The following is a 13,426-nucleotide window of genomic DNA, read 5'->3' on the forward strand; positions in this document are numbered from 1 at the left end:
TACCATGCGTTGCTTATCTGTAGAGACAGCTATATGGAGAGAGAGGCATACAGTGAGTGCGTATGTGTTTTCATAAGACTATCAAGAGAGCAGATCAGAAGCAGCCCGGATCCTGACCCTGACTGTATGAATAAGTAAGCAGGATGCTGACGATTGTTAGTTGCTTGTAAGGTTTTTATAAGCTGGGAGGGAAGAGGAGGGGGGGGGGGGGGAGACCAGAGACACAGAGCAAAGGGGGAAAGGGGGAAGCCCTTGCACTTTTTCTCTCTGTTCCCCTCAGTGCTGCTGCTTCTACCCATCACTGTGAAGGGCTCTGAGGTCTGCTGTAGTGGAAATTGTTGTTAGCACCCCTCTTCTCTCTCTCTCTCTCTCTCTCTTTCGCCCGGTGGCAGTTTGCCGATGTGCACACCGGATCCATCTTCCTGCAGCAGCAACGGGATCAGCGGAGCGCTCGGGAGCAGGCAGCCGGCGGAAAGGATCCGACTTGCCCCGGCCCCGGAGCCCTGGCAGCAGCGGTGGAAAGTTTGGCTGGGGGGTGACAGAGGCGAGAAGACGCCCTGACAGGCGAGATCCCTAGTCAGACTACATCCCCCCCCCCACGCCCTGCGCCCACCCACCCGGCAACTTCTCCCCTGCAAGGGGAGGGGGTGGAGAAGGGGAAGCAACATTCTCCTTCTCTATGGTATGTCCATATGACTGGGGACACCTAGAGACCACAGCATCTCAGCGGAGGAGAAGAGAAATTTCCCCTCCATCCCTTGCCTTCCTGTATCGGTCCAGCGTGGACAGCAGCTCAGTCCTAGCTCCTCTCTGCCCCCTTGCCCACCTCTGTGGTAGAGGATGACAATGCTTTGCTGGAGGCTGGCGTTGTGGCTGGCTGGGTTGACTGCCTGGGGGAAGCTCTCCTCCTGCTCTGGCCTTGATTATGACTACACTTACGATTTCAATGAAGAAGATAAAGCTGAAGCGATAGATTATAAGGATCCCTGTAAAGCCGGTAAGTGACTTCCAAGGCTAACACTGTTAACCGCCCCCCCCCCCAGGTGGTGACTTGGTCTCTTTTTCTTTCCGATCTGTGTGTGTAGGCTGAGAGCTCACCTGCTTCCCCTTGGCCTCGCCTCCCAAAGCGGAGGAAGTCTGGGCAGCAGCAGCAAGTGGAGTTGGGCTCAAGGGCTTTGCTGTGTCACTCGGTGGGATTTCTATGGACCTGCTTTCTCGGGGCTTAGAGTTTCCACTTTCCTTGCACTTTACAACGGTGCTTGGACGACAAAGTGCTTTCAGTGCACTTTTTAGCATATGCTTCTTCCCCCGCCATGGTTTATTAGAAAGCCTTGAATCCCAGAACTGAGCTCATTTCCCCTGCTCTCTAGGAGGTGTTTCCAAGCACTGAAGTCTTGGGGTGGGTAGAAAGGAAACCTGTAGAGAGGCTTCTGGGCACAACCTCATTCCTTATTGTAGCGCTATCAGAATAACTGGTCCACAAGGCTGATCGCTAAGTGCAAACACCCCCTCTCCCCCCGCCGCTTATTTTTATTTACAGCGCAATATTGTTGCTGCTTCCCATCGGCAGCCACTCGATTTGGGAACAGCTGAGAGAACTTGGAAGTTTCAAGGCCACTTTAAATATGGAAAGTGGATGATTCCAGTGAGATTAGCTCTAACGTGCCTCGCCCTGCCTTCCTTGCACAACCAAAACTACCCTTTGAAGGCAGGAGGAATGTTGGCCGTCCAGAAAGGCAGGATCAGGCCCCACATACCGTGCTGTAGGTTTGTTGGCTTCTGCTTGAGCGCCGGGGGTGGCTGGAGCTAGCCCTCCCGGCTGCTGCTGCTCGCGCATGCTGTAGGCTGCCACCACGTGAGGAGAGTTCCTGTGGCCCCCTCTTCCTTTCAGCAGCCTGTCTGGCTGTCTCTCTTTTCTTTCAACCTGTTTCTTGACCCATTCTCTCTTTCTTCCATTGTTAACGGCCAGCACTCACGTTGAGCGATTACTCGGAGCAATACACTTCCCTTGTAATTCTCTCGGTCTTGCACTAAAGAGCCACCTCCAATGGGCGGCCTCTCTTTCCCCATCCTCGGCTACCAGTCGAAAGTGTCTCCCGGCTTTCCATCACAATTGTGCCGGGCTTTTAGTTAAAGAGCAGCTCTTTTTGTGGATTGACTTTGATGGTCCATTGGATGGTCTCTTCAGACTGGTTTCCCTATGAGTATTTATGCTTGTGCTTACACAGACAGAGCTAGAGAGGAGAGTGAATGGGGGTGGGTGAGGGGATTACTACATTTAAACGACATGCCTTGGTTGTATTAATTATATAGTTGACTAGTATTTGTTGTGGTTCAATGTAGTCAGGTTGATAGTCACAGCCAAATAGAAATCTGGGCTGTCTAGTGATCTGTCTCTAGAAATAACCTCCTTTCTTTATTCCCAATTAGACTTCTTGTAATTTCCCTTTGCAAAAGGAAGACCTGGTTTTCTATAGTATTTGTTGACTGGGTGACTTCCATTAAAGTTAATTGCAAAACTCCCATTGACTTCATTGGAACCAGTAGCAAGCTCACAAGTTACTTACAGAGTAGCAACCGTGTTAGTCTGTATCCGCAAAAAGAACAGGAGTACTTGTGGCATCTTAGAGACTAACCGATTTATTAGAGCATAAGCTTTCGTGGGCTACAGCATCCAATGAAATGGGCTGTAGCCCACGAAAGCTTATGCTCTAATAAATTAGTCTCTAAGGTGCCACAAGTACTCCTGTTCTTTTTTTAAATGAAAGAGTGTACCTTGTTACTTGCAAATTTTGTTATGGACATTATTATTCTAAGTCATGGTTGTTGATTCACATCAGCCTTGGTGTAAAATAAGTGCTTTAGTTTTGTAGCTGTCTCCTTTGCATTAATTAGTTATTCGGTATCCTGAAACCTAGTTCAGCCAAAGGTTGTGTTCTCTGTGTGTATGTGGGTTTGCTGAATTTGAGGAGAATGTGGTGAATATATATGCCAAATATGCAGACACTATGTTTTTCTAATCACAAAACTATTCCTTTCTGAGGTGTTCATTGCTAATATTCTTTGCTTAGAGCTGAGGAATGTACAAGTTCAAAAACAGTAGAATTAGCTGCAAACAAATCTTAATTTACTCCAATTAAAAACATGCAAGAAACTTTGTATAAAAAAGACAGTTACCTACATTCTGACCACAATTGATCTGAACTCTTTTGATGTTTTCTGGGACAGGTTTTAAGTGAGATTTCATTCATTTTTTATTTCATAAGAAATGTTTTTGTCTACACTTAGTGAAGTGAAATACTTAGGGTTTTTTTTTGCTTTTTGTTTCATTTTATAAAATTATGCATGTGTGAGTTTTAAATAAGTGTCATAGGTAGGGGAAAAAGGAGTTGTGGCTGAAAGACAGCTGGAATGTGTTAAATGTGTCAGCTCTCTATTTTGTTCCATTTTGTTTTACTTTTGAGAAGGCAGAAAGAAGGTGACTATTTGGGTCCAATTTAATATTTCATGTAAAATCAGCCATAAATATACATTCAGTCATTATAATGATTAAAAATGAGCCTTGCTCCTACTTAGGATCTTACTCTCCATTAGGTGCTCAGATAATAGTGATGAGAACCATGTAACTACTAAGATAGATGCATGATAGACTTACATGTGTATAGTTCCCATTAATCTTAAACTGAATCACCTCCATATTTCTCTACACACTGAATAGCCCCTTTAGTTTTTGAATGTACAGTAACTTTGTGAAAACCGAAATGCAACATAAATACCATTTTATATTGGATTTGTACCATATCTTTGAGGGTTCTTTTCTAATCGTGTATACATGAGTAATTCTCCATGTATCAAAATGAGACCGATACCCCTGAAAAAGTTTCACTGAAAATTTTTGTCTTTGAGCTTCCCTGAACACTATGATAGTCTGATTACCCATTGCTGAGTACCCACTGAAGTTAATAGGAATTATGGATGCTCAGCACCATTTAGGATTATATCCTAAACTTTTATTCTCTCTTGGTCCTTATTCCTGTTGAGTGGTAATTTTATTGAAGTCAATTGGACTACTTCCATAGTAAAGTTCCACCCAATGTAAGGAAGGGTGCCAGAATCAGGCTTTGAGCATGGAACTATGAGACTTAACTTTTACATCCAGGTTTGTGTGGATGTGCCATGGGTGAAGCAACAGAACAAAATAAGATAACCTCATCCAGGAAATGTATAAATTGCAAACTAAGTATGTACATTAGATATAATTAAGGTAGACGTTAGCTTTTTTTGCTAGACTTTCAGTGACTATAACTAAGAGTACACAATTATTTTATATAAATGTTTATGAAGAGGACAATTATGTCCCATGGTTTTCCGCTCACTTTTCTACATGAAGAAACACCATAAAACAACTACCATGTTACAGAGTAACACACTCCAAATATTTAGAAATTAAATAGCAGGTTTAGGAGAGCTAGCCGAGTAACATTACTGGTTGTAGTTTGTGAGAATGTGGAGGATGAATTCAGTATTTGGGAGTTCCTTTTGTAAAACAAGAGCAAAGGGAGGAGAAGAGGAACATGAAATAAATAAGAGCACTTTACAATATCCTTTCAGCTGGAAGACGTGCTGATTACAGAAGCTTAACTTGTCACATAAAACTTACGTTTCTGCACCAAAACATAAGCTTAGCTGCATGTTCGATTTAAAATATAAAAGTGGGCATTTCCATTCTGCTTTTCTCCCAGTCAGCCGCTATCATCGTGCTGTCATTTTATGGCTAGCTGCTCACTGTGTTTTCATAAGAATATATAGGAAAATGTCCATAATTTCATGATCCAGTGCACACCATGAGGCAGATTCTCAGCTGGCGTAAATTGTCATAGGTCCGTTGAAGTTAATCCTTCACACACCCCCCCCCGCATCTTTTAGTAGGTTTTCTTCTTACTACAGTATCAAAAATATCGGGGGTGGGGGGGGATATACTCTTAAGGAAGGGTCTAGCGAAATGTACTGGAAATGCACTAGTGAGAGGTCAATGGTTTTTGGTTTTGTTCTGAGGTGCTTGCGTGAATGTGAATCTTCTTGCAGATGTGATTTCTTTCCAGGGAAGCAGGAAGAATGGGATGCACTGAAGACACTACTAACTAGGTTCATATGCTTCCATGGCTTGTGTGGTGAAAAACTACAGAAACAGGCTATAGAAAGAGGAAAAATACCCCACACGGAAAGTACCTCTGCACTATGACACATCACTCCAACTTAATGAAAGCAGAAATACACACATCACAAGTTCTGCAGACATGTGGAAAGGGCCTGGGGTTGGTAGGGAGAAGTCATGTTGGTGACTGTTAGCTCGCGTGCATTTACAGCCCAAACTTCAGATATTGTGTGCAAGGAAAGCATAACATTACTTTGTTGAGATCACCCTGAGAACCCTACCAGAAATGGACTCAATGGGTTTGGGGAAAAGGGATGCTGGGTTATGAGTGGAGGATGGTGCTGTAAGGAGGCCATGTTAAGCTTGTGATTTGTGTGGTTTCTAGTGAGTTTCCCTACTGACCTGTAGCCTATGCGTGCATTTTGATTCATGTCGCTTCCCCTTCTGACAAGCACCCTGCATGCTGAAACAGTGGGATGTGATGTAGCACAGTTTTTGTGCTTCTGATGCCTCACATGTTTCCTTGTTTCTCCACCGGAGAGGAACATGCTGCCCGTAAACTCCAGTCGGGCAGTCTAGGTTCAGCTTCCAGATCTAGTTAGTTGAAAGTTGAAATACTGAAGTATTTGTGGCACCTTAGAGACTAACAAATTTATTAGAGCATAAGCTTTCGTGAGCTACAGCTCACTTCATCGGATGCATCCAATGAAGTGAGCTGTAGCTCACGAAAGCTTATGCTCTAATAAATTTGTTAGTCTCCCAGGTGCCACAAATACTCCTTTTCTTTTTACGGATACAGACTAACACGGCTGCTACTCTGAAACTTGAAATACTGAGACAGTTTTCATTACAATAGCAGCAGTAATCCTGTAAAGTTGAAGAATCTAAGAATGGACATCTTAGAATAAGAAGCTTTGTATAAATGGGCTGTTACTCCAGAAACAAAGTCCAGTAGTCAGCAATAAAGGGGCACCGTCCACCTCGTCACATCTGGACATTTATTTAAAAGTTTTTTCTCAGGAGTCCTGTTTGTTGCTGTTGTTTTCTTTTGGCTGATTATTATAGCAGCAGCATATTTAAAAAGCAGCCAAAACCAGCTTATAATAAACACACCAGATAAAATCTGCAGGTATGTGCTGAGACACACAGTCAGTGCATATATAGCTTGCTTTGATTTTGCGCACCCAAGAGGGTGTTTTCTTTTGTTTTGCTAATGAAAATAGCATGGAATAATTATCTTCAAAGAATAAGAACAATAATCATTTTTACAGATGGGTAGTTTTGGGGAGTAAATGAGGTTGAGAGTGGCTGGTTAAAAATAGTGTGTGTAGAGCAGGTGGGGATGGGGGGGGAGTGGGGGCAGTCTAGTGATCAGAGCAGGAGAATCAAGAATCCTGATTACTGTTTCCAGTGCTGACTCCTTTGAGGTCTTAAACAAGTCACTTGATTTCTTTTTTCCATTTTTAAAAAATCTGGAAAATGGGGATGATAATACTTCTTACCTCACTGAGTTGTGAAGCTTGATTATATAATGTTTTTGGAAAGTGCTTGGAGCATGAGAAGCATGAAAAACACAAAATAATAGGATTATTATTATAACGTGTCATCTGTAACTCTGCAGTCTAGTTCTTGTCTATTGATGTCATAACAACACCTTTTGCAAAAGTTGTTTTTTGAGATTATGAAATATATGCTGGCTGGAAGGCTGTTGTTGGGCTGTGCCTTGTATTCTGGCATACATGTCTTTCTTTTTCATGTACTGTAAACACACTATTATGCTCTTGGGTAATTGGGAAGTCTTTTAAAGTAACTTATTACACGTTTGAATCTGTTATGTAATTTATATGGTGAAGCTCTTTCTCTATATACGTAAGTGTTGCTGGAAATGATGAGATCAGTCCTATGCACTATTTAATCACTTTATTTAGAGAATTTAATGCTCATAATATATGCCAGATGGACAGAATTCGAGTCTGAAGTCCTTTATTTTTCCAGAGGACAGATACAAGATAGGCAGCAGAACAGTAGTAAGCTCCCTTGCATAGCTTCTCAGCTTTGATCTGGACTCACTTTGATTGATTAACAAACTTCATTTTAAATCAGATTTGTTCCTGCAGTTCAGCATTCTGTCTTTCTATTATATCATGCCCATCACTGTGGAATCCAGCAATTTCTATATATGTGTGAACATCAATCTCTCGCTCCTCCCCAACCTCCATCCCTTAGTTAATAGGATTTTGTTGGTAGTAATATTTTGGGAAAGCTAGGTTGAAAAAAGCGTTTTACATTTCAGCTACATGTCCACCCTGTCATGCAGAAGACTTAGGGCGTGTCTACACTAACAACTTAAATCGACCTATATTAGGTCAATTTACAGCCACTGCGGTCCACACTACCCTCCTTGGGTCGGTGGTGCGCATCCTCACCAGGAGCGCTTCCATCAACCTAAAAGGGGCAGTGTGGGGATCTGAGAGCCTGGTCCCTCAGCTCTGCTGGCAGCTCCCTACTGGGAGCCCAGCTGCCCCATAGGCTTCCAGGCTCCCGGCAGACTTGCCCTGCCCCCTGGGAAGCCTAACCCTAACCCTGTTCCCTGCCAGGAGTGGAGAAAACTGCCCGGGGCTTCTTGCCTCCCTGTTCCCTGTAGGAAGTGGGATCGAGCCATCGGGGTGTCTTGGTCCCTCCCATTCCCCCCCCCACCTGCTTCCCATCAGGAGCCAGGCAGTCTTGTCAATTTCAGGCTCAATTTCATGCTGGAGCTGTGAAATTGACAAAACAGACAATGTTTCCAGGTGGGAGTCTGGGCAGGGAAGAAGCTACCCAGGGCTTCTTGACTCCCTGTTCCTCACCAAGAGCAGGGTCCAGCCGCCTGGGCTTCTCGCCCTGGCTCCCAGCTGGGAACAGGGTCTAATCACCCAGGCTTCTCGCCCTGGCTCCCAGCCAGGAGCTGGGTCCAGCCACCCAGCTCTCCAGGGAAGCGGAGGTCAGCTGGGCTCTGGCTGCCCAGCTTTCTTGTCAATTTCAGGGCTCTGCTGGAGTCAGTATAGTAGGGGCACTTACATTGGTGGGACAAGGCAGTAGTGTAGACACTGACATAATTAGGTCAAGGTAAGCTGCCTTATGTCAACCAAACTGTAGTGTAGACTAGGCCTTAGTTTCACATTCAGATCACTTTCCACTGGGTCTTGATTTTGAATGTGCTTATGCCACTGTAAATCAAGAGGGATTCCATTGAAATAAGTGATGTCATATCACTAGTTATAAACTAATGAAAAATAAGATTTATAATAATTTGTGCAAGGTTATAGTGAAATTGCACTTCTTGGAAGGGACACTGTAGCAGACATTGGTTTAAACCTGTCAAGGGTGGGGAGAACATTCTTGGAGTATTCAAAGAGCAGAATTGTTTCCTGTCTGCTTGAGTCTTAACGATCTAGCTGCTTTTACCAAATTCAAAAAGAAAAAGAAAAAATCTAAGCCACAGGTTCTCAATTTTTTTTCATAGTATGGACCACATTTGACAGTGTGTCTTATGGACCTGTTTCCTCCCATATACAACTGTATAGTTCTCCTCCTTCTGTTCAGGATTCTACAGATTTCCTCCCCTTCCATTCTTAATCACAGACAACCTCCATTTACATTAGCATTACAACTCTTTTGCAACTATAGCAACTGCTTACATAGAAAAGTAACACTAGAAAAGTATTTTGGTATTTTTAGCTCTCTTTTCGTTTAAGCTTTTGTTCTTTGTGAAGAAAGTTAGCTCTTCATTTCATCTCCACCTCCCATCTGATCTGTTCTGTCCCTTCCTCTCCCGCTGTTTTCCTCTACAAACTTCACTGTTGCCTGCTCCTCCTTTCCCTCTGCACAGGCTTCCCTTTCCCTTTGTTGCTTTCTCTCAGTTCATACTGCTCAACCACCTTGTCCTCTTCTCCCCTTGCTCCCCTTGACAAACTGTCAAAATATTCCATTCCCTTCCACCCTGCTCCCGGGATTTCCCTTTCTTGCTTGTGGCTAGCAGCTCTACTTCCCAGGGATTGCTCCTGTTTCCTCACCACCTCTTATGTAACATTGTCTCCTCCTAGTACAGGCAGCTAGGCTGGCTCTTCATCTTTGTTTCACCTGCTTTTATAGGCCTGCCAACCTTTCTTTGCAATGAAGAGACTGGGCAACTGTAAAAACATTTGGAAACCATGAGGAGGAGACAGTAGTATGTGATCAGCCAGATTTTGGAGGTGCTCAGGGCCACCATCTTGTGCTCTGTGGACCACCAGTGTTCCACGGAGAACAGTTTGATTATGATTTTTCCTACATTTACCATGCTTACTCATACAAATCATCCTGTTTGTTTCAGTAGGACTATGTGCATGGGTAGGAGTTTGCAGATTTAAACCATGTGAATGCCTGGATCTGAGCCACATGCCTTTGACATACGTGCACAAGCTCTCAAACAGTGATTAGACACCAAAATGCAGGCTTGTGGTTTTTTCCCTTCAATATTTAAAAACACAAATTGTCAGGATTAAAAGAGCCAAAAATCAATTTTGCTCTAAATAGCTCCTGGAATCTTCTTTTCTTGAGGTATGTGAAAAATGATGCCTAAGGGATGCACAGTGTGTGTTGTTTTTTTTAACCAGCCACTCTGAAGACTTTACATTGTTAAGATGAAATCTTTTGACAGCAGGACCAATAATTGAATACATAATTGATTTTAAAATGTTTGTGTTAGCACCAATGACTATAAATTATGTTACAAACAATTTTATTTCATAAGGTTTCAACATCTGTTTTTAGATGTTTTCCAAATCATGTAAATATCTAAATGCTCTTACCTACAATTCCTGTGCTGCTTGAAACAGATCTACAGATTTTTAAAAGCTATTGTCTAAGAAACATGTATATTGGGGGGGGGGGGGAAGAAAGAGCATTTAAAAATAGATATAAATCAGACTTAAAGAAAAAGACACTACCCCAGGGGAAAAGTTTTACCTCTGGTACACCATGATTATAACTGTCTGTCCTAAAATGTGACAGAATATCTGTATTTTCACATCTCCTCAGGGTTCAAAGATTCATTTGGTCACTATTCTGACATGTTATTGACAATTTCTGTGCTTTTAAAAATGTAGTGAGGAATAATAAGCAATGAATGTGTTGTCTAATCAGCAAGGAATCCTCAAGAATGTCAACATTAAGCAATAACATGTTAATTTTGAAAATAAATGTTCATTGCAATTGAGAGCAAAAATCGGAGGCTTTAAAAAGCTGCTATCCTCTGTGAGTTTAATGTACATTTAGGCCCTGATATGGTACAGATGGATCTCTGCACCCTGATGGAACTAATGGGTCTCCACTTTGGTAGTTCTCTTTACAGGATTGCAGCCTTACCTTGTATTTTAAAATACCAGATTATGGAAGACAGGGTGAGGCATGGACAGTGAATTAGAATAATATACATAAGGAATAACACAAATGGACCACATGGCCCATATTAAAAGTAATACATTCTTATAACATCTTTTAACAAAAACATGAATTTGTTAATGACATGAGATCACTAAGAGAATTTGTTAATGACATGAGATCACTATTTTTAAGATGTCAGGTACCTCTCTAATTTTTGGGTGCTCAAAAGTGAATAATTATATGGACCAAGTCCTTCAGTAAAATCAATGGGAATTTTGTGTCAGTCTGAACAGGCAGGAATTCCTCACGTCCATTGCAAATGAATTAATAGAACAAAGAAGCACAATTTTGAATAAGGTACAATAATGTCAAGAATAATGTCCAAGTTGCATTCCTTCTGCATATTCCCATATGATATCCGCAAATAAGCGATGAAAGGAATTTCAGATGGTCCTTACATAATATCAAGGTTTGTTTTAGCAGTTTACTAACACAAGCCAATTATATTTGGTTTCATAAAAAGTAGTTTTAGAACAACTCAGTGGGTGTGAGAACATGATGATGATCAACTGCCCAATTTTGCCATCTGGTAAAATTCCCTTATTGCATTTATAACAAATTTGCATACAGGCACCCATCAAATAGAATTTGTTTCTTTCTCACAGCTGATACTTTAATTTTATTCTTTGGCTCACTTTTATTTACAGGAGGATTTTTATCCACATACTGGCCTAGTTGATTAAACCAATAATTTATTTGTTGATGAATATTTCTATAATTAACATAACCCATTATGTATGTTCCTAGTCAAAGTGCAGGATACTGGAGGACAAACGGATATGTTAGGATTTTTTACTTTTATTGACTGGAGAATCCCCATAACCCTTTCTCCAAGGGATCAATACCTGCTGAGAGGATGATGTGTTTCAATGTTGCTATCCTATTACAGACACTCAGTATTTTGTTCTGTGATTTTTATGCTTTTTGGTACCAGTGTCTAAGTGTTATATACCTTACTCTCCTCAGGAAGTTTTTATTCTTTTTCTAAAACACACAGATATTCAAGACAAATCCATAGTGGACCAAATCCTGGAGTCTTTATTTAGTTATAACTCCATATGATATGATGATGAGTGTGGTGTGAAAACCATTACAGAGAGATGCTTTTGCCTGAGTAAGGACTAAGAAAACAAATACTACTGCTACCATGACTTCGGAGGGCAAGATTCTGATATCTGTACTCATGCTGATTAGTATCTTATTCCACAAAGAGTTCTACTGAAATCTGGTCCTGAGTAAGCACCTTGGGTCATTCTTCACAAACCTACATTCCAAACAAATGTAGTCTTATATCTTTACTGTAATTTAAATAAAGTCACATAAAAGAAGGCCTATCCCAGTTTCCAGATCCCTTTGCCATAATTTAAAGATAGAGTGAAACAATCTTTATGAAACCAAAAGGCCATCCCCTGGCACTGTGAGGAGCTTCAGAGGGTGAAAGGACAACTTGATTGCCAATGGAGTTTGTTGATAAATGTGAAGTAATGCACATTAGTGGAGAAAAGTAAACTACTCATGTGTCTTAGAGTTCTAAATTAACAGTATCATCTCAGGAAAAGGACTTGGGCATCATTGTAGACAGCTCCATGACAACACATGTGCAGTTATGGTAAAAAATAAAAGGGTTAACAAAATGATAAGATGGAGAAGAATATGGAGAATGTAATTCATATGTGATAGTTCACCCACTTCAAAATCCTATTTTTAGTCAGTCTGTTTTAGGATTCTTAAACTTCAGCGTTTCTTTCTGTTACATTTTCTTACAAGTGCTTTGTTAGCTATAATCATATCCTATGATCCTTATTAGGAAAGAATTTAAACATCATACATGAAAATGGCTTAGCTGGAGGAGGCCTGGGTGAAAGAAATTCTCTTCATCAATCTCCTAATGGAATTGTATTACATTGTTCTTGTGGGTTGAGGATTTACCCTGCATGGAAGAAGCAGTGGGCTCTGCTTCCTAGCACTTATGGGTACCCTGATATACTATGTTTTTATTTTGTGGGCTAATTTTAAAAAATAAGCCTATAAGCCTGTGCTTATAGTTTTTGTGTGTGCAGGCTTCTTGGGGGTGTAACATTTCTACACACACAATTGTAAGTGCAGAATCAGAGACTGAGTGGAGACCATTTTGAACATTTTGCTCCATAATGTTGGTAATAGCTGAATTGAATATTAGTTACAGTCAACGATATATGGAGCTTGAACCACAGTCACATAACCCATTATTGCAAAACATTTTGATTAAAAACTTAGATATAAAATTAACATGGCACACATTGAATGGATTAAAAACTGGCTAACTGATAGGTCTCAAATGAAATTGTAAATGGTAATCATCATAGAATGGGTGTGTTTCGGGACAGTCCTATGGGCCTTGGTTCTTCGCCATCCGCTATTTAACATTTTCATTAATGACCTGGAAGAAAACGTGAAATCATCACTCATAAAATATGAAGATGACACAAAAATTGGGGGAGTGGTAAATAATGAAGAGGACAGAGATCTGGATCACTTGGTGCATGCAAAAATATGCATTTTAATATGGCTAATTATAAATGGAGACATCTAGGAACATACTTACAAGATAGGGACTCTTTTCTGAGAAGGACTTACTCTGAAAAAGATTTTGGGGGATTATGGTGGAAAATTAGCGGAATGTGAGATCCCAGTGTGATGGTGTGGCCAAAAGGGCACATGCAGTCATTGGATGCATAAATAGGGGAATTGCAAAGGGCAGTAGAGAGGTTATTTCACCTCTCTATTTGGCACTGGTGTGACAACTGCTAGAATACTGTGTCCATTTGT

General features: G+C 41.3%; 1 protein-coding gene across 2 annotated transcripts in view; it reads left to right on the plus strand.

Annotated features, from left to right (window-relative positions):
* The first annotated feature begins 639 nt into the window (after positions 1-639).
* TLL1 (tolloid like 1) overlaps positions 640-13,426 on the plus strand; it is a 192,994-nt gene continuing 180,207 nt past the window's right edge. For both annotated transcript variants that reach the window (XM_073341559.1, XM_073341558.1), the window contains exon 1: positions 640-997. In XM_073341559.1, coding sequence (XP_073197660.1) covers positions 841-997 — 157 coding nt within the window. In that variant the 5' untranslated portion in view covers positions 640-840. The remainder of the gene's footprint in view (positions 998-13,426) is intronic.

This window comes from Lepidochelys kempii, chromosome 4 (genome assembly GCF_965140265.1).
Source record: "Lepidochelys kempii isolate rLepKem1 chromosome 4, rLepKem1.hap2, whole genome shotgun sequence".
NCBI classification, from domain to species: Eukaryota; Metazoa; Chordata; order Testudines; family Cheloniidae; genus Lepidochelys; species Lepidochelys kempii.